Genomic DNA, 25,575 nt, shown 5'->3' on the forward strand with positions numbered 1-25,575 from the left:
GCTGTACTTGGCAGTACTGTATTAACCATCTGCAGGCCAAACAACGGCCTCCCAAGGAAACAGCCATTTCCAGGAGGGATTAAGAAAAGTCAACACTGAGATTAACATAAATTAGACATCTCTACAACACAAAAACAACATACTGAAGACAAACTGAAGTCTTGCTACTCAAAGTGTGGCCTGAAGAGCAGCAGCAACATCAGAAAATTTCTTAGAAATGCACGTTCTCGGCTCCTCCACCTATTCTGCAATTTTCCAAGACCCCAGGTGATTCACATGCACATCAAAGCCCTGGTCCAGGAGGCCGAGACCTCAGGACACTTGCTCAGTCCTGCACTGGTCAGAGTGATAGTCAGGTGACTATAATCCTCAAACACTTTATTCCAGAAGCAGCAGCATAATCGGTTTTTGAAAAAGACACATTAACTGTTTTAATGATTGTGTGTATGAGGCAAGCAACCATGTAAAATAAAGTTAAAATCTGTAATCAAATACGTTAAACATATTAATGAACTGCATGGTAACTAGGTATAAACATAAGTAAAAACAATGTGTCTATGACGAAACCATATTGTCTTAAAAGTTTTTCTCTTCTGTTTCTCTCTTCTCTTTATTGCATAGCCTAACAGTCTCAGTAATGACAATTTTCTTGATGAGTTTTCTCAAAGAGCACATATAATTTATTGTAGATATTCATGCGTACAGTACCCTTATTCATTCATTAAGTACTGCTTGAGTCCCTAATATGCCAGGCAGTGGAAACAGCAGTAAACAAAACAGGCAAATGCCCTGCCCTTTTGTAACTAAACCCTACTGTTCACAGACAGATGGACCTGGGTCTCTGGGAGTTGGAGAGCTGACAGAGCGCCTCCCTGCCCCCACCAAGTTTGGCACACAAGATTAGGGAGAAGCCAAAGGGTACAGGACACAGGTTGCACACCTACAAAACAGTGTGTTCATTTCTTACAAATGTGAGCACAGCTCAGTCATCCCATGCACCACATCCTCAGTTTGGACCTCCCCCTTTCTCTTCTGCCACACAAATCTCTCCCTCCCCAACAACTGACCCAGGAAACCTTTCTTGGATCAACCTCGCTTGGTTCCAAGCACGTGTTCCCTAACAGACTGTTCATTCTCCACTTTCCCTACTGTCTTGTGGCTACCTTTGGTGTAGTTCAATGCTATAAACATGATCAGAAACAATAATGATGATGGTAATGGCAGATTGCCAATATTTACCATGTGTTTTTCTTCTGTGCCTGGTGTGATCTCATTTAACTGTATCTACATTAGCCCATTTCCCAGAAAAGAAAACTAAGGCTTAGAGTTTAAACTGCTCTGGATCACATGACTAAAATGGCAGAATCAGGACTCCAACTGCCTTCTTATAGCACTTTTTGGCTTGATGGAGAAAAGTATGGAGCCAGCATAAAAGTATTAGAGGAAGTCGTTTTTCCAGGGAGTTACTGAAATATCCTTTTCGTCTTTTATCATTCAAATAGCAATTAACAAAGGCCAGTTGCCATCCATCATCTTCAATTTCCCCTCTTGGTTTAGATCTTATTTTATTCTGACTCCAAACATTCCTAGCTTAAATGTTTAATGGTGATCCTTTTCTCCTTCATCACAAATTTGTTATAAATGCAAAGTAACTGTGAACGATTATCCAAATGAGCTGGACGAAAACTCCCCCAATTAAGTCCAATCCACACACCTGAACTTAATGGGGCTTCAACACCCCCAGAAGATTAATCAGTATTCGGGCTCCTGAGAACACAAAGGCCATTTTGTGGGAGTAACGCTGCGCTGCAGGCTTCTTTTCTGTGATTACACCTCATTTTATAACAATGTTCAGACATTTGGTTTGAGCAAGTATAGTAATTACATTTCTCACTTTGAACTAATTTAAGCAGCTATATCTGAGCTCCTCCACCCTCCTCCTCCTACCCAGATTACTCCTGTTTAAGACCCAGGGCCTCTTTTCGGAGTGACTATTCCCTCTTTCCTTCAGGCACTCCTCACAATTACAAATGAATTCTCCAAGCTGACCCTCCTGCAATGGCAGCACCCCCCCCCCCCTTTCTTCCTGGACCTCATCTGGATGATTCCTGGGGAAAGAGCAAACAACGAGGTCAATCGCTCTCTGCTCCCCAACTGTGTGACCTGTGTTTAAATTCCAGGCCTCAGTGTTCTCATCTGTAAAACGGTGCTTCTTTCTGGCCTAGATGTTGTTGATGGACACAACTTGAAGCTGATATTGCTGCCCTGGGGTCAAAAGATCAACCACCCCAAGGTAGCAGGTCCTCCACAGCCCGGGCAAATGTCAGAGGCACAAATACTACCCCAGAGGCAGAAACTCCCCCAGCCGGTGCCCCTCAGAGAAAATGAGAAACCAGGATTTCCTAATCCTTTCCACCCACTAACTTTCTAATCCTCCAACCCCCTTCTTTTTTCTCTTTTTTAAATTCTCACCTGAGGATATTTTTCCATTGCTTTTCAGAGAGAGAGAGAGAGAGATGTGAAAGAGACACATCGATTGGTTGCCTCTTGCCTCCCACAGGAACTCCTACCGGGGCCAGGGATCCAGCCTGGAACTGAGGTACGTGCCTTTGGCTGGAATCAAACCGGGACCCTTCAGTCAATGGGCCAATGGTCTACCCACTGAGTCAAACTGGCTAGTGCTCCAACCCCCTTTTAATAATTCACTCTTCACAGCAGTCAAGAATAATGAATTGAAATGTTAAAAACAAAGCAAGCTCGGTTCACCCTCCCCCAAATCAAAAAGCCCAGTGTTGCCAGGTGGGATCCAGTATTTCATTGCCTCGTGTCTGTGCACAAGTCTGTCTCCAAGATTGCAAGGAGCTTTTACAGGGGCAGTGACAAGGGGCCTGGCTGGTTGTGGACATAAAGTCAGTCATTATATGCTGTGCACCACACCTGGGATGTCCTGACTTTTTATCTCTGGGGAGGATTTTTTTTAAAAAAATTTTTTAGGGAGGGGAGAATGGAATGTCAGGGGTAGGTAGCAACACACACTTCGGAATATGTTATTTCACTTTCCTTCTGCTTGGCAAATCAGCCCTCCTTGCTGCAGGTGAGAGACAGGCCAGAAATAGTTAACATCAAGCTCTGCTCTGCAGGGAGCGAGTCTGCTCCACCAGAATGCCTGATAAAGGGAGCCGCCACTTCCTTCGAGATAACATCTACCTTTCCTGAGAGCTCAGGCCCACAGTGAGGCAGGGCCCTCCACCAAGCCACAGGCCTGGGCTTCTGGTCCAAGACACTGGACACTACTTGGGGCAGTGGAAAGTTTAGTCTCTTAAATGGGGCATTCAGCTCCTTTATTCATGGCTAAAAGTCCCACAACAGAAAGTCTATGACCTCACAGCTACTGTGAGCTAACTATGAAAAAAACTCCCAAATCACACTTAATAGGAATGGCTATGCATCTCTGAGAGTGTATGTGTTGTTGGTGGTGGGTGATTAATACCTACGACTGAATTCAAGGAAAACACTATATGCAGTGAAAACCCATCTAATGACAATCTTTAGGGCCATTAAATTGTCTTCATAAAGATTCAGTGTGAGGGGGTTCTAATCTGTTGCTATGGGGCCACAGATGCAGAACTTGGGTAAATCAAAGAGGTGGGAGCATGGCAGGCAAAATTTCTCTCTGCACAGGGCAGGGGAGGGGAGGCTGCCTATTTAAAGCAATTTTATGCTGAGTCTTTGTGTGCAGTGACTGTCACACACACCCCCATTCACGTGCTTTTTTGCAAAGCTAGATTTTGGTGTCTGGTTTGCTTAAATCAAAAGACCAACTTGTATTTATTCTCTCTGGCTGGATCACTTTTGTCCTTTTACCAGTGAAGACACTGTATCCACTCATGCTTCACCTTGGGAGCACAGGTAACTTCCCAGAACTCCATTTGGAGGACAGTACTCCCCTGGCTTTGGGGACTGTCTTAAAATGCTAACACAAGAGAGTATGACACTCTAGTAATAATTTTACTTTCCAGAATAATGAAAAATATCAAAAGCTGGGCAAGGAAGCCAGAGGACTAAAGGGACAAGAGAAAAGAATGTTATCGAAATGCTCCTAGGAGGGTCATAACCCACCCACCCAGGCCACGACCCCTTTCCTCCTCTCTCTCCTCCAGAGACCCCTCTGGCATCCAGTTCAGTCACAAATCCTTAGTACAGTCTAAGAGAGCCTTGGTATTCATGAACAATGGGTAAGTGGTCCTATATCCTTCATGCCCATTTCACTTGGCTCAGACAGGACTTATCAGTCTGTTTTCAGCTCCAAAGATAGTTCCTCACAAAACCAGTCTCTTGGGCTCCTCTCCTTTCTTGCTGGTTCCACTTGAAGCTTATCAGAGGGGCACAATCCTTCCCTCTGTCTAGACCTCAGGCCCTCTCAACAAGGCTTTAATTTCAAACTGCTTTCCAGGTGCCAGTAACATCCACCTGGCATGGTTAGGCACCTCAAATGTGTCAGACGCCAAGCGCAGCAGGCACTTTCAGGTGCTGTCTAATTGAATCCTCACAAGCCTCATATTATTAGTTCCATCTGACAGACAAGAAAACCAAAGTTTGGGAAGAGAAATATGCAATATAAGGGGCAGATCCTGGGTTTGAAACCAACTCCCCCACATCTGAGGCTCAGAGTGTTTTGATAATGCCACACGATTCCTATAGGAATTCGGTGTACACCTTCTTCTAGGAATTGGTCAGAGCTCCAAGCAAATTGCTCTGACCAGAACCAGAATGCCCTTGCAATGCTTGTGTACAAGATCCCAGTCTCCAGTCCCTGGAACTGTCCGTTTGTTTGAAATTCTTCTTCAGCCCATAAATATTGTCTTAATAGTGGCTTTCATCATAACTCTTAGCTCTTAATCCATACCTACACAATTAACACAATTAACATTTATGTACACACATCACCTGACTTAATACTCACAGCAGCCCAGAAAGGTGGGTCTTAGGGTTCCTTTCTTGCATTTGAGGACACTGAGGCTTTGCATGGTTTGGGTAATTTACCCCTGGTCAGACAATCAATAAGCAGCAGAGTGAAGTTCACACCCAGGCCTATCTTAGTCTAGAGGTGCGCGGTTTACTACAGTAGGCACTAGTCACACGTGACTACCGAACACGTGAAACACCTGGTGGGAATGAGATATCCTAAGTGTAAAATACACACTACATTTCAAAAGTGTAGTACAAAAACAATGCAGAATATGTAATACTTTTTGATACTGATTACATGTTGAAATCACAATTTTGGGATATACTTAAATAAAAGTATATTGAAATTAATTTCGCCTGTTTCTATTTAAGACAAGTAAACGAACACAAAACACTGCTACCAGAATATTTAAAATTACTTACGTGGCTCACATTGTATTTCTATTGGACAACACTGGTCTAAATCCTATGGTCTTTACCAAGAAAACTTACTGCCTCCCTGCAGTAAGTTAAAAAAGTATAAAGCCACCTTGATAGCCTCACTTCTAGTAACAAGAATTTAGTTTCCTGACAAAGACTTGAAGAATAATTTTAAATGAGAAAAAAAAAAGTACCATCATGCGCTGATGCCAAAGAATCTGCCAAGTAGCCTCTGCAGGGCTGTTCCTCCTCCCTGCCCTGGCCAGCCTGGATCTTGAGCATGTTCATAGCATTTGATAAAAACTTCTCAGGCAGAGACTTTTTTTAAATCGCTAAGTGTACTAACCACACCAGTTTTTAACCTCTCTAGATTAAAAAAAAAAAAAGGTTCCCAAACAAAAAAGAGAAACTCATTTTTTTCTCCTAAGGATGCGACACTTACAGGTAAGGGGCTGGGTTGAAAGATGTCATGCTCAGGGTAGGGTCTAGAGTGAAGCTGGAAGGAGCCTGGGGTACAGCCATACCTTTCCTTTGCAGAGTGGTTCTCAGTGCAGGGCATCCGGCTGGCATCTGGCTGGGGTCCCAGCGGTGCAGGAGGACCCGAGGTTGTTTGCCCTGGGAAACCTACCTGCTGAGGCTCCTGACCTACAGCAACTACTAACCTAACAGTTCCCTCTTAGAGTTTTCGATTTTATGTTAATAATAATCCTCTTCATCAGCTGCAGTAGATACCCTTTTTAAAACTGACTGCTTTCTACATACCAGGTGCGGTGATTGAGCATGTGAGCCACGTTCCCTCATTTAATCTTCCAGCAGCTCTTTGAGGAATTACTCTCTGCAAATGAGGAAATCACAGCTCTGGACCCAGGCAAGGCTCATTCAACAGCAGGCTCTGAAAGCAATGCTGAGGGAGACCCAAGTACCCCTACCCTTTCTCTAGCATTCCCATTATATCCCTGATGCTTGCAGTGGGAAGGGGTATTCGGTCAGTTGCAAAAGTGCTAACATGGCATCATTTAATAGTTCCTTAAATTACATGCTTTTAAACAGCACTCTTACATGATGGCATGACAAATGGCACTTTTACCTGTGTACTTTAACAGGCCACACATGCACAGGTTATGCGAAGTAACTAGCTTGAAGGGACTTGTAAAACTAAACTACGACTGGGGACAAAAGTTACAGCTGGAATGTGGGCATGAACAGCTCACTTCCAGGCCTTAATTACCTTCTATCTTGGTGTTAATTGACTTTGAGTTAAGTGCCTTTCATACAAATAGAGGAAAGCTGACCTTTGGAGGGCTGGTGACTTGTTGGGTAAATATGTCTTTATGGACTTCATAAAATGCAGATTGTGTAAACACATACTCAGGAACTATTAAAAGCACTGGGTGGCTGGAGCAAGGCACAAAGGTGGCCTTTAAGATTCCTGAGTACTCAGTCCTTGGACATTTAAGAAAATGAACATCAAAGAGGTAATTACAATTTAGGAAGCAGAACTCAAACTCTGGTTTGCAGGCAGAGGAATCACCTGGGGAGCTTTTCAAAAATGCAGATTCCCTGGGCTGCACAGCCAGAGAGGCCAATCCAGGAGGTCTGGGTGGGCCGCAGGCATGTGTGTTTTAACGAGCTCTACAGACTACTGACTCTTAGTAGGTGGCCCAGAACCAGCTTCAAGAAACAATGATTTCAGTGCCATAAGCAGCTCGCTCACCTTCTCGCCTGGCCTTCTGCTCCCCCACCAAAGGATACTGCTCAAGGAATACAGAAGACTAGAGTCCTTCACCTACAAGTGGAGAGTTCCTTTGGAGCAGTAGGAATGCCCTTCCCCATCCCTGCCCAGCACACCAAGAGCCAACAGGAATGGCCTCTCAAAGGGAGAGATGTCCATTCCTCTAAGCCCATAGTAGCTGATGGTAACTGACATCCACATTATCCTGCAGACAACCTGGTGCCTTTACACTGACCAAAGCCCCGAAGCCACCCTAGACTGCACTTAGAGAGGCAAATACCCGTAGTACCTAAGAGTCTGGCACCTAGAAAAAAGCACCTCCAGTTCTGGGTCCCCATTTTATGAAAGACACAGCTGAACGTGATCACTGATACGGAGACCAGGATGATGTTTGGCCTGAAGAAGAGAGGGAGCACTGCCATCTTGTATCAGTGGGGCGATCAGAACCGAGAACCGGTTGTCGCTGCTGCAGAGGACAGTGGTTCCATAGAAGAACTTGCTGACAATCAGAGCTGCACAGCACGTGGGTTCCTTATCTCGGAAGTGTCCAGGCAGAAAGCAAAGGACCATCCGGTGTGGTAGAACAGGGCATACTTCTCAGCTCCCTGCATTGGTAAGATTTTCAGATCCTGTGTTTCAATGGGGGTGGGGGGCTGTGTACTTTCACATGAACAAATGTGCCTTCAACCACAAATAACCCTGTCCCCAAAGCTTATCAGAGAGGTTCATGACAACATTTGTTTTTTTTTCTACTGGATGTAGAGATTGCCAAATTAAGTATCAAATGTGGTGACTTAAGTATTCCCAAGGCCAAAAAGTGTCAAGTCCATCAACAGTTTATGAATGAGTACAAATTTTCAACAATCAAGAATGACTACTTGTTGGTAAGAATTAGTGTGTAGTTTTATTGAAAAATTCACAAAAGCTACATAAGAAGTTGTTAATTATTTCCACTCTAGAGGTATGCCACTTCACACACGCTAACAATCTAATTTACACCAACATGCTACTAGTAAAACTACTTAAAGAGAGAAACATTAAGTCTTAAAAGCAAAAACAGGGATGTGAAATAAGAGCTTCTTAAAGAACAAGTTTTCTCACAGGCATGCACTACAACACGTATTCATTCTTACATGTTTGAATTAAGTGATTCTTAATTTCAACTGTCAGAGTATGAATCCTCCAAATGGAAGGGCCGACTTGTCTGTCTGGTTTTTACATGTGTGTGAGCATAAAACACACATGGTTGTCAGAACCTCTAAACTTGGCACTTTTTGCTCTCCCTGAGAACTACCAAGGCAGTGTCAGACGGTCACCACTGAGTGAGCCTTCCTCTTGACCCTGGTCTCTGTGTCCAGTGAGGGTCGATCACCCACACCACCCACAACCAAGACCAGCTCTGCTGTTAGCTCTAATGAGAAGTTGTTTGGACCTCTAGAACTTTCTCAGAGGTTCCAACCCCTTCTCAAGACACATCAGTATAGAAAGAAACACACATACTTGGTCAACTGCAGGAAACTTTAAGGGATACACAACTTGGGGCACTACTGGCCTAATCTCAAAGTCCATCTGCCTCAAACTTCGGTGAAGGGAGCTTTATGGAAGGTGAAGGGGAGCAGAAGAAGGGAGCAAGGGGACTAGGCAGGAATTGAGAAGAAGCTAGAAATCTACAGGTGAGGATGTGAAATAGATCTGGCATCTGAGGTGCACAGGCCCAGGCAGCTGTGTTCAGGGTGCAATTTTTCCGGAAAAATGTCTTTGAGTTCTTATAAAGCCGTTAGTTGATGTTGGTCCCATTTTTTTGGTTTGATGTTGTTGTTACTATTTTTAATTATGGCAAAATAGGCATAATATAAAATTTACATTTTGACCATTTTTAGGTGTACGTTTCAGTGAGATTAGTACAGTCACACTGCTGTGCAAGGCTGTCCCATTTTAAAGTGTGTCCTTCACACTTTTTAAAATATTAAAACAATTTTTCAGCCTTTCCCACATCTGCATGTGGTGCTGCCCTTCTGGGTGACAAGAAACAATCTTAAAACCCGGCCTCAGTTTTTGTTGGAGACACCTGTTTTAAGTCAATGTATTTTCATTTCTAGGTAAAAGCATATGGTTCTATAACTGTTTTCCTTCAAGTACAAGCAAATACCAGTCCCACATTAACAAAAGTTTGTCATTACAAGAACTAATTCTGTTCCCTGTAAAATAATTGGCCCTACTCTACCAAAAATAAAATTTAAAAAAAAGACAAAATAAAAAACACCCTATTTACTACTTTAACTATTAAAACAGCTAAATTAGTATCCTAAAGGCATCTGTGTTACATCACCAATGAAAACTTCTGAAAAAAATTAATAGGGCTTTCAAGGTTTCAGCAAAACCTTTTTAAAAAATAATAAAAAACAGCCATAAATTTGGACAACTGTAGGTGATTTTTTGGTGTGCTTTAGAATTTCTTAGTTCAATATTAAGACCTCTTGGATCAACAATTAGAATTTATTTTTTATTGTCTCTCATGATCTCAATTTACGTTAACATCAATTTGGTATCTTCCTCCCTAAGAGATTATTTGCTATCTAACTGGAATGAGATGGAACCTGGAGGAAAGGGAGGGAAGGGCAGGACCAATATTCCTCAGAACATCCCTGTTCACTGATATGAATAGTAAGGCCTTCTGAATGCCCTCTGACATGATGGACTAATCAGGATTGACATGTAACATTATATTAGTTTCAGGTGTAGAACATGATTCGCTATTTGTATATATTGTAAATGACCACCACAATGAGTCTAGTCAACATCCATTACCCAGGAGGATCTCTAAAGAGTCAGTGCTCCCTGGTCATTGTCGTCTTGGTTGGTTACAGCCCTCTTCCAAACCCTTATCAGTCTAAAGTACATTAGAATCTTCCAGGTTTTTAAAATACTAACACAGGGGATGAGACAGAATTCTAATTCAATTGGTCTAGGGAGGAGAAGGTAAGAGTGCTAAGATGGAAGGGTGTGGTTGTTCTTGACAGCATCCCAAAACAACCCCAATACTCACCCTCTCCAGGCCTCCTATTATATTGATAAATTGTCCTTGTTGGGACAGCTGGAAGAAGGGGTTCCACTTCAGGCTGCGATGCCAGGGGTGAAGGGCTGACCACACCTGTCTAATTCTACTGGTCACTGCTGGTTGTACTGCTCAATTTGGACCAAAAGAAATAGGAGAGCGGGGGTCTGCAGGAAAACCATTTATAACCAAGCCACACTGACCATTTGGATAGTCCAAAAGTACTGGGACGAGGGGCCTGAAATTCCAGTGGATTCTTTAAGCTCACAAAGGGCCCTTTTACCCTACAAGTAAGAAGGTTCACCAGCTGGTGGGGTTTAACAAGGGGAAACAAAAGACAAGTGGTGCAGAACCCCAAGAAAAGGAAATTTTTAAAAAATGCGAGTTTCCTACCCTACACAAGCAGTATGAATCTTGTAATCCCAAGGAGTACTGACTGAGAACCACAGTGTCAAAGCAGGACTGAAAAATGGATCAAGTCTCGCCACAGCAAAGTGGGGTGCATCCTCCAAGCCTGTCTGCTGGCTCTCAGGGGTACTGTGTCTTGGTTTGGGGAGCTGTCATTCTCCCTCAAGCCTAGGTTTCCATGTACCCTTGGTCACAAAACTTACTAAGCTGTGTGATTTGGTAGAGGATAATTGTGACTTTATCTGGAGTTAACCGATGGGACAGCAGCCTTACAAAAATTTAAAGAGCTACCATAAAAAATGTTCATTATATGACCAGCCAGTCAACTCTTCCCTTCCTCTTTGCTGTAAAAGCACCTGTTCGCTTAAAAGTGCTCAGGGTTCTCACACGAATGTGCCAAAACCACCACCTTTCCCACCCTGAATCCACCGACCCCCACCACAGGAGAACTGCATATCAAATATTACTTCCTGCTGTCTATGACCACACCACCTTGGCAGTTAACATCAAAAACAAACACATGGGGAGCACAGAAGGCGCTGGAGCTGGGGAGGAGAAACAAGCATAGGTAATGTTTCATCAACTCTTTTTGCTGGTGCCCAGGCGCACAAACCTGGGAACGTCACATGTACTTCAACTTTTCATCTAAGGGCTCATCTTCCCTCTCCCAGGATGGCGAGCTGAAGGAGGCCCTCCTCTGCCTCCACTGCCTACCCTCCTGTCCCTGAAACACAGCATGTGGAAGTCAAACCCACCTGCTATCCGCAGGCCAGCCACATAGGGACAGCGTTTGGCAAGCTCATCTATCTCAGCCTTGTACAGGGGCTAACCAAGGCTGGCAATCTGTTGTTCAGTGTTGATGGTTCACCGTCAACATGGGCCACATTTACCTGAATTAAGTTACCACCATCTTTTTCCTGTTTCCTGAGGGTTCAACAATTCGAGGGTAGCAATTGTCATGAATGTTTAACACGGCACCCCAAACAGGACTGGAACTATGGTCAGGTGACATCTGCTCGCTGACATATCCCAAATCACCAACCAGCTTATGTGACCCTGCGTTCATCACTCAACCTCTCTGGATTGCCATTTATATGTAAAAGAAGGGAACTGAGCTGGTATTTTCCTAAGATTCTCTCCAGTTCTACAATTTGATGATCAAGTTGCAACCATTTTACTCTATTGAGAAAGGGCAATGTATCTGCTACTTCACAAAGGCAATTTCAATTGACCAGTGCTGTGTTCCTGCAGAAGTAACAATACAAAAACAAACAAAAAACCTCACCTGGGTTATTACCAAGCTGTAAGTTTGATCTACAAACTAAGTTGGTTAATTTGTTCTAAATTTCACAGCCCCCTTGGCCATCTTCTAATAAACACAATGACAACCTCTTTGGAACAAAGGTTTCTACAGCAATACCTACTGCACTTCACGAAAGCCAGAGAAAAGTCCTGCCCAGATACGGCAGAGCCACAGCTATTAGTTGCCTCCCAGACTCCAGCCTCGCCTACACCCAACCCTCTAACTAGTTCAAATTTATCAACATATCACTTTATCATTTCTTTGCTTGAAACCTTAAACAGCTCCACTCTACCTAAAGAACAAAAGCCCAAACACCTATTTTGTTAGCCTGGCATGTAATAGCCTTCCAAATTTAGCCTCAGCCAACTGGACCAGCTCTTTCTCTGAGCTCTCCCAGCATAAACCCAGAGTCTCCCTGTCAATGTTAGAAACCTTTGGCACAAGATGCCTCCTCCCCAACTTGCCTGACCTGCCCCTCTCCCCCCAATACCACCGCCATCTTTAGATGAGTCCTTTAAAACTCAAGTCCCACCTTGTTGACACTGAACATTCCCCAGGCTGGTGTAGCAATTTCTTCTTTGTATTTGTTTATATTTTTAAAAAGAATATTATACTAAGAATAACTTTTTAAACATGAACTGACCTTGCAATATCTGGAATTAGAAGAGTTCTTCTATATTATATTATTCAATCTCTTAATTTTAGAGACGAGAAAACTGAGTCCAGAGAAGAAGCTCAACACCTTGCCTAAGATCCCACAGCAGGGTAGTGGCAAAGAAGGGATAACTACCAAATCTTACTACACATGGCAACCCAGTACCCACCTTTTTTGCTACTTGGTATCCATCAAGAGCTTCTAGTGTTGGGTGTATCCTCTTTTACAAAATAAATAAAAAGTTGTGTGCTGCACAGCACACCTGTTTGACAAATGCTGACTGCAAGAGTGGAGAAGGGGAAGGGCTGGAAGAAAGGAGACTCACTTCCCCAGCTGTCCCTCCTCTCATGAGAAGACCCAACTTGATGCCAAGACTCTTGGGGAGATGTCCTGACTCATTTTCAGCTCCCCGCATCCACCTCCAACTGGTCCACTGCCTTCCTTCAGACCTTCCACCCATCCACCCTTCTGTAGGACCACACTCTCTGCACATGCGTCCCCCAGAGGAGGACCGCACTTCTTTTCTTCCACCCAGAATGAGGGTCACAGCAATGAGTCCCAACTTTCTAAGTACAAGTACTCCAAGGGAGAAAATTCAGGGTCTAACCCCTTCTCCCCAGGGATTATAGTTGTGAGTTGAGAAAAATACAACAAACATCCACGGTGAATTCAGTAGTATTTTTATGAGGTTGTATTTTATTATTCCATAAATACACTGGAAGAGAGTAACATATATATGGGTAACTTTATGTATTTGGTTCACAAACAATACTTGGAGTGCTTGCTTATGTGTTCCCAGTCACTTGTTTGGGAACTGCTGGGTGGTAGCATCAGTTTAAGACTTCAGAGGGGGAATCTAAATGGGGGGGGGGGGCTTAAGTCTCTTATCACCTTCCTCTAAAAGAAAAATATGACATGTTAATGAAGAGAGAACCAGAGAGGCTGTCCAGTCAGCTCACTTCCGATTTCCCCTTGCATCTACCTCCATGTTGGAGATATTACTATCACAGGCACTGGTATTTTTAGAACCTCTTTTTAGGGGAAACAAAGGATCTCTCACTTCAGTCCTCTGGTCTATTCTAGGCTTTCCAAGCAACGCTGCCTGAAGAAAGGCCCATTCCCAATTCACATTCCAGTCCCTTCCCCATCTCCCACCAGGAATTATCTCTAAAGAGTAAGCACTGACAAGTGATGGATAATTTGCATTTTAACCCTATTCAAATTTGGGTAAATGGTTTAATATGCATGCTAATATTCTATCATTATTCCAATTAAGGAAACTATTATGTTAAAGTGTTTAATCAGGAGAATTAGGGAGAACTCCAGACACCTAAAATTAACTTCTAATAGTCTTGACATTCATTTCATTTAAGTGCAATTTGCCAAGCTATAAGCAACTCCCCGCTTAAGACTTCTGCTTAGGCACGTGGGGATTCCAGATAAGACCTAAAAGCAATTCATTTCCTAACTAGATTGCTGTCTAAAAGAATAAACTAAAAGGGCTGCAATTTAAATACAATCAAATCCCCAAGCAGTCACATTCCAGAAGACTTAAACATCATGATCTTGATCCCCAGGAACAACAATGCAATTCGCATCAGAAACAACACAACCACTTCCTCTTTCTCTGACCTTCTCTGTTTAATTACTTCCTCTGATTTCTTCTAGGGCTAAGCTGCCTGCTTCCCAGGGCAGCAGGCTTTCCACACAAGACTGATTTGTCTGGAAGGTACAGAGTGCCAGCTGATTATCAGACGTTACAAACAAAGTGCTGGGACTTCGCATTTCTTTTTGATGGAACTCTTGGGTATCTTGGCATTCACCAAGAACTTTTTTTTACACCATAAGAAAAGAAAGAAATCCTTCTGGCACATTCCCATCTAAAATCAAGCTATACTTCAAAGCTGGAAGTCCTGCAGGGGATAAGGAAGGGTAGGAGCTTGGTAATATCTCTCTGTGCATGCTGTTCAATGAGCTTTCTCAACAGATCCCACATGCCAGGTATGTGAAGTCACCTTTGAAGACACAACCTGGCAGCTGTGAGTTCACTATCATCACACCATAGAGAGGCACTTGCTACTCAAAGTGGGGTCCATTGGTCAGCAGCACTAGCAGCACCTGCAAGTCTTTAAAAATGCAGAATCTCAGGCCTTACTGAAAAACAGTCCTTATTTTACAAGATTCCCAGGTGGTTCCCTATGCACATTCAAGTTCGAGCCTCCTCTCAAAACAGACAGGCTAAAATGCTGGTCCAGGAGAATACTGTGCTTTGTTACTCTTCTGCTCATACACGCTTTTTCCATTAAGAGTAAGGTGGTTGGTTCTCTTTCCAAAAGTGGTATCCGCAGAGCTACTCTATATCCGTACAGAACAGCCCACCTCAGTGGGCACAGGTTCCCTGCTGCACAGAGCTAAAGAGGAATGCAAAGAAGAAATGTCCCCTCACAGCTTTGAGGCATTTACAGGATTCTAAGTGAGTTCTAATTTCATTCACTCAACAGTAATATTAATCAAGCTGTACACACAACACAGTTTTTTACATGAGAAAACTGAGGCTCTGAAGTCATATACACAATGTTGTTCTACAGGCATGGGATTTGAAGTCAAAGGATCTGGGTTAAAAATAACAAATCCTGCTCTGTGACCCCAGACAAGATACTTAACCTCTCTGAATCTTTTCCCTGCCTGTATAGTTTGTGGACACTTGGCTGCTGGACGTATCCCATCCATGTGTGAGTGTGCAATTACTTGTCCTCACAACATACACTCACCTTAAATGTAACTTGTAGAACTTGGAGATTCTATTCCCTCCCCCCAAATCTAGGAATTCCAATGCCTGCAGCTCTAGGAGGAACCCTGCAGAAAGAAGGGAAGGAAAGGGAAAGCAACTCTGTAGTCAGTCAACCAGACAGTCAATGATCAAGAGGATGCTATCCTTGCACCCTTAAGATGTGTGAAAGTGGCTAGGATCCTAGAGTGTAAGCTCACTGACGGCAGAGAGGCCCTCTGAGTTACAACCCCAGTACTGTCTGGCAGATTCAGTGTCTGGTACATTTGTTGCAGTAAGTGAATGGCACTCAACAGCTAGTAGCTCCCTTTCTTCGAGCCTCGCCCACACTTACTTATTTTATCCAAGAAGATAATTAATATATATGGCTTTGCAATTAAGAGTCCAAGTATGTTCTAAAGTCAAGTTCTTTAGAATCAAAGTCTACCACACTCCAAATGGACACCTGTAATCTAGTATCCCCTAATTGTCCTTTGTGTAAAAGACATTTAAGAATGGATGGTACAGGATGTAAAGCTGGTTTACAAACAGCAGAGTCCTGATCTAAAACCTGTGCACACACAGATTAATGAGAAGGCAACCATTAGGCCTTCTGGGCCAGAAGTCACATTGAGCCAGCGCACACCATCCTGGCAGAGCAGACTTGTTTTGGAATTCTGAGTCTGAGAAAGGCCACAGATTTGATTTAACCTATAAAGCAAAGGAGAGAAATTGAATTACTATATTAAGACTATATTCACACTTAAGTGGCTTTAAAAGGTCTGCAAAGATGAATAAAATTATTGGGATGTTGATGATTAAATTAAACCTCTGGTCCAGCATCCTCTTTATTCCTTGGCTGGAAATATAAAATGCAAACACCAACATAGCATGCAAGTAGACATCCCCATGAAGACTATGACTCTTGTTTTAGAAACAATATGAATGCCATTGGTAATATGATTTCTAGACCACAGATAGGGGTGGCAAAAGAGCCAAAGATGCCACTGTATGTAAGAACACTGACAGTAGGAGGCGACAAGCTATTAAAACACATAAAATCTCAAAAAGCATAGCCAACTAGCATCACTGAGTAAAAGGGCCAAGAGTCAGCTGGGCATTCCCGCTAGTATAGTAGGAAAAGTAAGCTGCTATTCTAGAGGGAACTACCAGGACAGCATTGGAAGGTCACATGAAAAGCAGAATGTGACTTCTAGGCTCTAGTTCTCCCACAAACACCCTTGAGCAAGTCACTTCAATTCTCTTAGGTATAAAGTGAGAGCCCTGTTTTCTGCCTGAAAAGGCTGCTATGAGGCTAACATAATGTAGTTAATGGATATCCTCTGCCTTGTAAACTCTGAAAATAAATGATAGCTTGCTACATGATGCGAGACCTACCAGAGGGGATGAGTGCCACTGATTTCCCAATTCAGCAGGTGCTGTGCTAAAATACTTCACATTTCCACTTTTTAACAGCTTGCGAAGTAGGTAGCCGAATGAACTGATTACATTAACCTAGGACTCATGGCTCAGGATGCTTTCCAGACTCCCTGAGTCAGTGGAGAGTGGGGGCAGAGTGCCACTCCAAAGCCCATGGTTCCTCCACTAGCATCATGGCAGCCAGCCCTTCATGGTAATTTTGAAAAAGCAAACTTAAAGTCTTTCTAGATGTAGGCGCACTATGAATAACTGTTTAAAATTTTATATAAGGTAAAGTGATTTTTAAATTAATGACTATTTACTTTAACCAATCAATAAACATTTGCAGAAAGCCTTCTATGGGCTCAGCACACCTAAAAGGGTTAATAAGCTATTATTCCCATACCTAGAAGGGCAGATGGGTCTTGCTTCTCAGTAGTTCTCAGTTAGGGTAGGATGCAAATACAGAATAAACAGTGCTTATCTGAAAAATCAATGCTGGAGGCCAAAGCCAAAGCAATGCAAGGAGAAAAAAATGAGAGGAATAAACAATGAAAGTGAAAAGCCAAAGATATCATTACTAGATGAACTTAGACAACTAAAAAACTTAACCTGATAATTAAGTTTTAAGCATTTATGAATGGACCACAGGGAATATACCTAAGAATGAAAACAACCAGATTTGAAAAATCATTATTTCAGTACACAGAGGAGCCAAAGCCATACATTTTAGAGGCTGCCCATATTGTTCTAATCTCTTTAATCACAAGTACCAAATGCTAAAGTCAAAATCCATTACTTTACCTCTGTGCTCTAAGTGCAAGTAAACAAAAATTCTGTTTTTAAATAAGTATTCAACTACCCTTTGAGATAATATAAACAACATAAGCACAATTTGCTTTCATGGGTGCAATATGCCACATATGAACATATTGTTGACAAAGATTACCTGAGAAATGAGTAGTTATAAAACAGTTGTTCCTTAACTCTTATGCCAGTTACTATCAAGGATTTTTACTAAGATCCTGGCCTGACTTCCTTCCCATGACATGGGACATGTCAAGCTGTGGTAACAATCCTTCAGGCCTACCCAGGGCAAGCACAAGAAAATGCATTTTGCTCCACAGAGCATTGGATGCACCAGTGCAAAATATTCCTTCTACTCAGCGACTAACAGCCCTAGAAAATACCTTTAAAAATCATTAATATTCTAGCCTTCACTACTGATTACAAAGAAATACTTACAAAAATAGTCATCAAGTTTATCAATATGACTGGGTCTTTAAAAAAAAAGTCAGCCCAATTTACTTAAGAGAAAGTAAGCCAAAACAAACAACCACCCACATCAAAACTTCCTGCTCTGCCTCTATTACCATCTTGTTCAGTTTGGGAGGATTCTGCTGTTAGATTGTGTATTTGTGTTCAGCTCAGTAACATAGGAACTGTGCCAATATTGGAGTTCATCAGCACAGCTGTCTCCAACTTCAAGTGTTAAGACTCCATCAGAACCCGGCAGCTATTACAAATTGTTAATATTGTGATTTCTGCAGAGATTCTCCTGTAGAGGCAGAAACACAGGTTCTGGCCTATTGCATTCTACTTCCCAGTTCCTAGAACAGTGGTTGGAATCAAAATGGTGTTGAGTTGTCAATCACATATCACCACCACCAGATAGTTCTGCACCCGATTTCCACAAACCACTCCAAGGGCTTCACGTAAACATGGGGAGTTTCTCAGAAGGAGAGTTCTACACACCCTTAGTTAATCAAATACAAATGTAATTATTACATTAGTCAACAGGGACGAAACAGCATTTTAAAATAATTAAATCCATTTTTAATCAATAGACTTTTATTCAGCAATCACAATGTGCACAATGGTATTGGGTCAACAACTAGAAAATTAGGCAGCTGAGAGATAATACTGAATCCAAAAAGCTCATATTCTGGGAAAAGCCCAAATCATAAGCTGGGTATAAGCCCAAATCTAAATGGTGGTAACTGCCATACAGTGTGGGGGGAAATGTTAGAGTCCTCAATTTTGACTTGGAAAATAGGGGTGGGGAAAGTCTAGGAGGACCTCATAAAAGGAACAGGCTCCAAGTTGGTTGAGGGGAATGAGCGGAATTTCACTTGGAAAAGGGAAGAAAGAGAATTCCAGAATAAAGAGCATTAGTAAGCAGGCTGAAGTAGAATAGTTTTGGTATTCATATTGATTCACTTTTTATACATTTTATTAGTTAAAGGAACTGTTAGTTAAAGGACCTAGAAAGCAGAGGGGATCAACTATAGCTAGAAAGAAGGCAGCATCTGCTGATATCCCTATGGAAATAAAACCAGCAGATGGAGGTTAGTGCAGGCCCACCACCTAACAAGATGTAAGGCCTTGTAGTAGGCACTTAACTTTATACAATGACTTTATGCAATGACAATGACTACACTGACAGTGTTCTGGCTTACAAACTTGCTAAAGTCTTTCCAAAAGAAGTTTTTTTGTCTTGCTTTCAAGATTTTCTGATAAATGAACCAAGATTCCAATTCTGCAAAGTCAACTCCATGTTATTAACATTTAAGGATTTTACTCATGTAGAGCAGAAACACATCCCCTTTTTGAGGCTAAGGCAAAGAAAATGGGTCAATACTTGTTGCATCAGGTCTAATTTCCACAACTGTTATTCCATCTACCTCATAGGATTGTTGAGAAGAGTAAATAAAGTGCTAAACAGAAAGAATGTTTGCTGTATTAGGCAAGTAACTTCCCAGGGTTATTTGAAAATTGACAAGCTGAGCCTGTAAAAAAAAAACCCTACCTCAGTGCTCCCTAAAGAGCCACACTAGACACTTGTTTTATGCTTGGTGCTGGATTGTAAGCTTTACTTTACATAAACTATCTCATTTAATTCTCACAGCAATGCCATGAAACCACTTGTATTTATTCCCATTTTATTCACACTCAGATAAAACCTAGGTGGGATACATAAGTAACTTGCCTTAGATCAGAAGGTGGGCAAATGGCTAAGACTTGAGCCTTAATATATTTCACAAGTGGCATTTAATGAAGGATCTTTGACTGGCTCCTGGCTGAAATAACCAGTTATAAAAGACATTTTTCAGACAACTGAGACTGAGTGTTAAAGACATCAGGGAATTATTCTTAATTTTGTTAAGTGAGATGATGGTATTGTGGTTTCACCAAAGAGTATTGTCTAATTTTGAAATGGTTCCACAAAAATATTCAAGCTCCCCTCCCCCCCCCATGAGAAACCTTTCAACATTAGGACTATGACTGCAGGCAAAGCTGCAAATCCATTCTCTCAGCAAGATGTGTGTTATAGAGAAGCACTCATGAGAGGAACAAAATAAAAAGTTGAATGAAGACCTGATATCTCCAGGGTTATAGCTCACTTGAGAAGGATTTCTTCTTTTTTTTTTTTTTTTTTTTGGTCTGCGAATTTCCAAACCATTCATAGCCATGATCAAATGCTTTAAAGATACGGCACGATTTAAAAAATTTTTTCTACTCCTTTGTACAAAAGCCCACTTTTGATAGTTTGTTGATGCTTTTTACTTTTTAAATTATGTAGAACTGTAAATCTTAACATGCATTTCTAACTGGAGTGGGATCAAAGAAGAGTCAATGTATTTTTTACATAAAAGCTATTTTTTAGGAGCATCAGTGAAAAGAACAGAGAAGCTTTCCTGAATTATTATATATTTATTAGAGAGGAGTTTTAAATTGACATGGAAAAGAACATTAGAAAACAAAACATTATTTTTTTAATTAAGCATAATTTACCAGTTTCAAGACTGATTTATTGTATTCTGATGTGAAATGTAATAGATATTTAATAAATATATGTGGACTATCAAGAAAATCTATTTTACTTAAGGCACAAATATAACTCCCCAAGTCTCCAGTTTATTGTCACCATTTCTCTTTATAAGTAACACAATCTGCCTGCTTCCATAAGTACCTGAGGGACCTCAAACATGACACCATTAGAAGAGAAAATAGAAGGTCAAAATTCATACAGAGGAGTAAATAAATCTAGCAAAAACCTAGGCTAATATGGCTACCTTAACCAAGCAGTAATGTTGGCTCTGAGCTTCCAGACAGTAGTAGTAAAGAGAAAGAGCAATCACAGCAAGCTCTGTAACTCAGACAGAAACCTTCTTCCTGGTACTAACATTGAAAAGGAATTTTTCAGACGGGTCATTACATAAGAATGATGAACAATATAACAGACAGTGTCCACAAATGCCAATTTACAGCCCATGCAGTCCACTTTCTTACCAGGCATTTCATGTCTCATGCCAAGGTCATTACATTAAAAGTAATCCTGAGAAGGCTGTTTCTGCAGTAGGCTAAAGCGCCACAGCTTTCTGATTATCTAACTGAAACCAGAACATGTCCTCAAATATCCATTGTCTCAACTGGGCTTCTGACAGCAGTGGGGGCAGCCAGTTCCATGTTGAACTGCTCTGAAAGCCTGGAATAGAGATATTTATTCCATGGGAAGTCCTTTTGCTTTGGATACCAGATAACATGCTGCTGTGAAAAGAGAGGGCAGGCCAGTATTCACAAGGGATGGAGCCAAGGAACCCAAGGTAGGGTGGTCAAATCAATCTTTGGTGATTCCAAAGCCCAGAGCATGGCAAGTGTCCCTCCCTGCTACTATTGCTATTTGTGTGTGCAGTGACAAAGGAGGACCCATAGAAATACCTGTTACTAATCAAGTCCTAAAGGGGGTAAGGCCCAGCAGCATATACCTCCCCCCATATTTCAGCCCTAGAAACACAACTTCTTTTCATTTTTCCATTTCAAGGTATCTATGAAGGCCAAGCAAAATGTCTAAAATAGAAGGGCGAGCAGATGTGATGGAATGGCCACAATGTGCACACTAGGCAGGATCCTCTCCAGCTATGGGTGTCTGGCCGACTAGGGGTTACTGCAATCAAAGCTCCCTGGGGACCCACAGGAAGGAAATTCCCTTCCCCAAAGACTAGCCAGCCCTCCCAACCCCAACCCCTCCCAGCCTGGCAACAGCAGACGCCAAAGGATAAAGGGGCATTAAAAAAAAGTGAGTAGATTCTTAAGAGTAGAGCACTGCATTCTGTCACCTGCTGCAAGAGAAGCCCTCTCGCCCAAGCCCTGAGTCACTTCCCCTCTCTGCACCGAGTCTCAATGCTCAAGGAGGCGAAAGACTAGGGGCCTCGGGAGCTGTATACCCGTAGGCCCCACGCCCCCACAGACACTCCCGGGGCGCCCCTCCAGGGCTAGTTCCCGCTGCGGACCCGGTCTCTGCACCCAAGCGGGCGCCGCTGCTACCTTGGCTAATGGCAGGCAGCTCTCAATGAAAGGAGCTGAGGCAGGCTCCGGATTTATGAATGTGCAGGGGAGGAGGGGAGGGCTATCATGTGACAATAAAGGAGAGCGTCTTATTCACAAAAAAAAAAAAAAAAAAAAAAAAGTGGCTGGTGGCGGGCACAGCCGCTGAGAATCGGCGGCCGCCGTGCGGTGACAGCTCGGACCCGAGGCCGACGACCTCAGGCGCCGAGCCCGGCGGCCTAGCCTCCTTTGCACCCGCAATTGCCACGGCCTCCGGCGGTGCTGGGGAAAAAACAAACCCCACTCTACTCCAAGACGGTGAGGCTGAAGGGAGCTGCACCTTGGCCCGGGGCTGGAGAACTGCGCGGGTCTCGCGCGGGGCGGCGGGTCTGGCAGGGAGCCCCTAGGGCGGAGCGCCCCGAGCACTGTCACCCTCCGACCCTCAGGGCCGGCACGCTCGCCGGGGCTCTAGCGCACACACGCAGACACACACTGGCCCGCATCCTACTGCCCCGCTGCGCACGCCTCGGATCCGCCCCCCGAGCTGCCCAGACCCGCGGGGCGCCCGTCCCGGGCCCACAGGCTCGTGCACACACGCCCGCGCGAGCCGCGGAACGCTGGGGTCGGCTCCAGCGCGCCCGCCAGCTCCAGGACCCAGGCGCTGGCAGACCCCCGCACAGCCCGCGCCCGAGGCTCCCCTCGTTCGGCCCTGTTTTTATGAATGAAAATGTGGTATGCAAATGAGAGCGATTCAAGAAAACGAAATGGCGGAGCCTGGGCCCCAGAGGGCTCCCTCAAGGACCGCAGGGCGAGCAACGGGGCGGGAGAATCACAAAGTCACCAAATAATAAACCCACCGACCCCAGGAAACCCGAAGGGGGTGTCAGGTCTTCCGCTCCGGCAGCCGAGGATTTCGGGGGGGGGGCGGGATGTTTATGACTCCGGGGAGAGGGAGAGGGGACCTCTCCGAGGTCACCAGTGCGCCCTTGGCCCCCGCAGCAGCGACCAGCCCGCCGACCCCAAGCGCGCCCCCGCCGGCCCACGGCAGCTTTTGCCCCCTCCTCATTTCAACAAAGGGGGGAATCTCGCGCCCCAAACCCCACAGGCCGGCCAGCGAGTCGCTGCACCCCACGCCAAGTTCACCCAACAAGCGTCCCCCGCCTGCGCCCTCAGCCCTTACCCCCACGCTGCCCCCGCGGGGCACACGCATCCCACCCCGCGGCCAAACTTACTCGTCCGGGTGTGTTTCTTCGGTCATTTTCCTGTTCACCTAGACGCCTGTCCCGCGGCGGGCAGCTTTGCTCCCTTCATCTTCCTGTCCGCTCACCCCCCTTCTTCACATCTCCGGAGATCGCCTGATTTGGTGGGGAGGGGGGACGGCTGGAGATGAAGGGGGCGCCGCAGAAGGCAGAAAGGGAAGCAGGACGACTAGGGCGCGGGGCGGTTTGGGGGAAGGGGTGCAAAGGCAAGTGGCCGGGGTAGGGAGCGCCGCGGCGCCGAGGGGCGAGGCGGGCAGGGGCTCCGGGCTCCCCAGCGGGCGGAGGGGGAGAGGCTTGGGCCGGGGAAGGCTGTGAGGGAGAGGAGAAAAACAAGCGCGCCGTGGAGCGGCGGGGACTGCGGGGAGGAGAAGGGGGCCGGCCGCGGGTGGGGGCTCGGTCTGGGGTCGCCCCCGGGGGGCCGGGCCAATCACGGTTCCGGGGAGCGGTCGGCGGCCGGGGGAGGTGCGCCTGGGAGGCGGTGCAGGGCGCCCCGTCCGAGCCCCATCTCTCCACTCTACCGATTTACTCCATATTGGATTCTCACCGCCGCCAACAGGAGGAGGAAGTAGGGCGGAAGCGATGACGTCTTCCCAGCGGCCAGAGGTGGTGGAGTGCAAAAAGCTTCCTACTTGCGACCGAAAAAAAAAGAGAGGAGAGAGAGAGAGAAAAAAAAAAAAAAAAAACTTTGTCCCGTCTACTGAGCATGCCCGGCTTTCTTTCCCCCTCCCTCCCCGTTTCCACTCCCGGGGGAGTCGCGGGGCCGAGTTGTTTGCGCCGCGTCTGAGTGACTCCGGATCCCGCTCCGTCAGAGCTCCGGGTTTTACGACGCCCGAGAGGAGGGAGGAGGCTGGAGCCGGGGACTCGCACACATCTGGCTCCTGTTTGGTTCCCTCCCTCCTACCAAAACCGCGGATTAAAAATCGGGGGGTGGGGGGGTGGGAGGAGGAGGTGGGTGGAGACCCCGCGCTCCAGGTAGGGCCGGAGGGGTGCTCGGGCTCTGAGCACCAACTGCTCCCCCCGACGCGGGGCGGGAGGGGCGGGCGGCACAGGTGCCTCTGCCAAGGTTCTGAATGGCAGAGGCTTTCCAGGTTCACGTGAGTCTTAGGACCTTCCTTTTGTATTGGTATGGTAATGTATTATTTTACATAAAAACAATAAAAGGTAAGTACAACGCAGCCCAGAAACGTTTGAATTTCAGTAGAAATGACGGGCTTTCTTGAGTTAAAAGGTAAGCTCAAATATACATTTTTAAAATTTTTATTCAGTAAATCTTTCTGATGTTGGTGGAGGATGGCCCTGTCTCAGGCCCTTGAAGGCCATAATTACTGGGCCAGAGGTTGCCAGCCCAGTGGGCTCTGTTTGGCACAGTGAAATGGGGAGGAGAGTTCCCCGAGTCCCCCTCTCCCTACCCTTTGTCTTTACTTTTTTTTTTTTTAATCTTCACCGAGGACATTTTTTCCACTGCTTTTTAGAGAGTAGGAGGGAGAGAGAGATAAAGAGAAAAAAAATCGATGTGAGAGAGGCACATCGGTTGGTTGCCCCTCGCAGGCACCCCACAGGGAATGGGGCCTGCAACTGAGGTATGTGCCCTGGATGGGAATGGAGCCCGAGACCCTGCAGTCCTTGGGCCAACTCTCTACCACTGAGCCAAACCGGCTAGGGTTCTTTGCTTGTTTTGAAGCTCTGCTGTTGCAGTCTTGAGATTCTTCATAGTGTTTAAACAAACAAGGGGCTCCACATTTTTACTTTGCAGTGGGTCCCACAAATTACATAGCTGTTTGGTATTTCCTTCTGGGGTCTTGCTAGGGAGCAAGAGATACAGTCCCTGCACCTTCCTGCTCTCCAAACACAGTAGACTTTTCCATCGTCCTGGATGTGCTAAGAGACTACAGATATTTTAACTAAATAGCGACCATTGGACAAATTAAAAGTAGTTTGAACATACCTCAAATGTAGTACACCTAAAGAGCAAGCACACATATTTGGAGAGCCACAAGCGCTCCAAAGAGAGTAAAAGTTTCACCTTGAGTCAAGGAGAAACTGGTGGTTTACCCTAGTTTTGTGCTGAACACAACCATGAACTTTGTGGATATGGATTGGGCTTGACCCACCTTTGATGCTGAGTGCTGTTGTATGGCAGTGGAAAGGACACTAAATGGAAGGAATCGCTGGGTTCTGGTTTTCTCCTGGCAGCCTGGAGACCCTTTTAGCAATTGGTTTTAGCAAAAGTGAATCTTTAAGCATTTCTTCCGTTTCTTTAT

General features: G+C 44.6%; 1 protein-coding gene across 2 annotated transcripts in view; it reads right to left on the bottom strand.

The window, feature by feature from the left end:
* SPRED2 (sprouty related EVH1 domain containing 2) overlaps window positions 1-24,006 on the bottom strand; it is a 104,743-nt gene extending 80,737 nt beyond the window's left edge. Inside the window, exons 1-2 of one of the 2 annotated variants that reach the window (XM_081157015.1) lie at window positions 23,859-24,006; window positions 23,288-23,410 (exon numbers count right to left, since the gene is read on the bottom strand). In XM_081157015.1, coding sequence (XP_081013141.1) covers window positions 23,288-23,313 — 26 coding nt within the window. In that variant the 5' untranslated portion in view covers window positions 23,314-23,410; window positions 23,859-24,006. Of the gene's footprint in view, window positions 1-23,287 lie in introns of both variants that reach the window. The other variant, XM_081157014.1, reaches the window with a different exon arrangement.
* Window positions 24,007-25,575: the final 1,569 nt, after the last annotated feature.

This window comes from Miniopterus schreibersii (genome assembly GCF_964146895.1).
Source record: "Miniopterus schreibersii genome assembly, chromosome: 13".
NCBI lineage: Eukaryota > Metazoa > Chordata > Mammalia > Chiroptera > Miniopteridae > Miniopterus > Miniopterus schreibersii.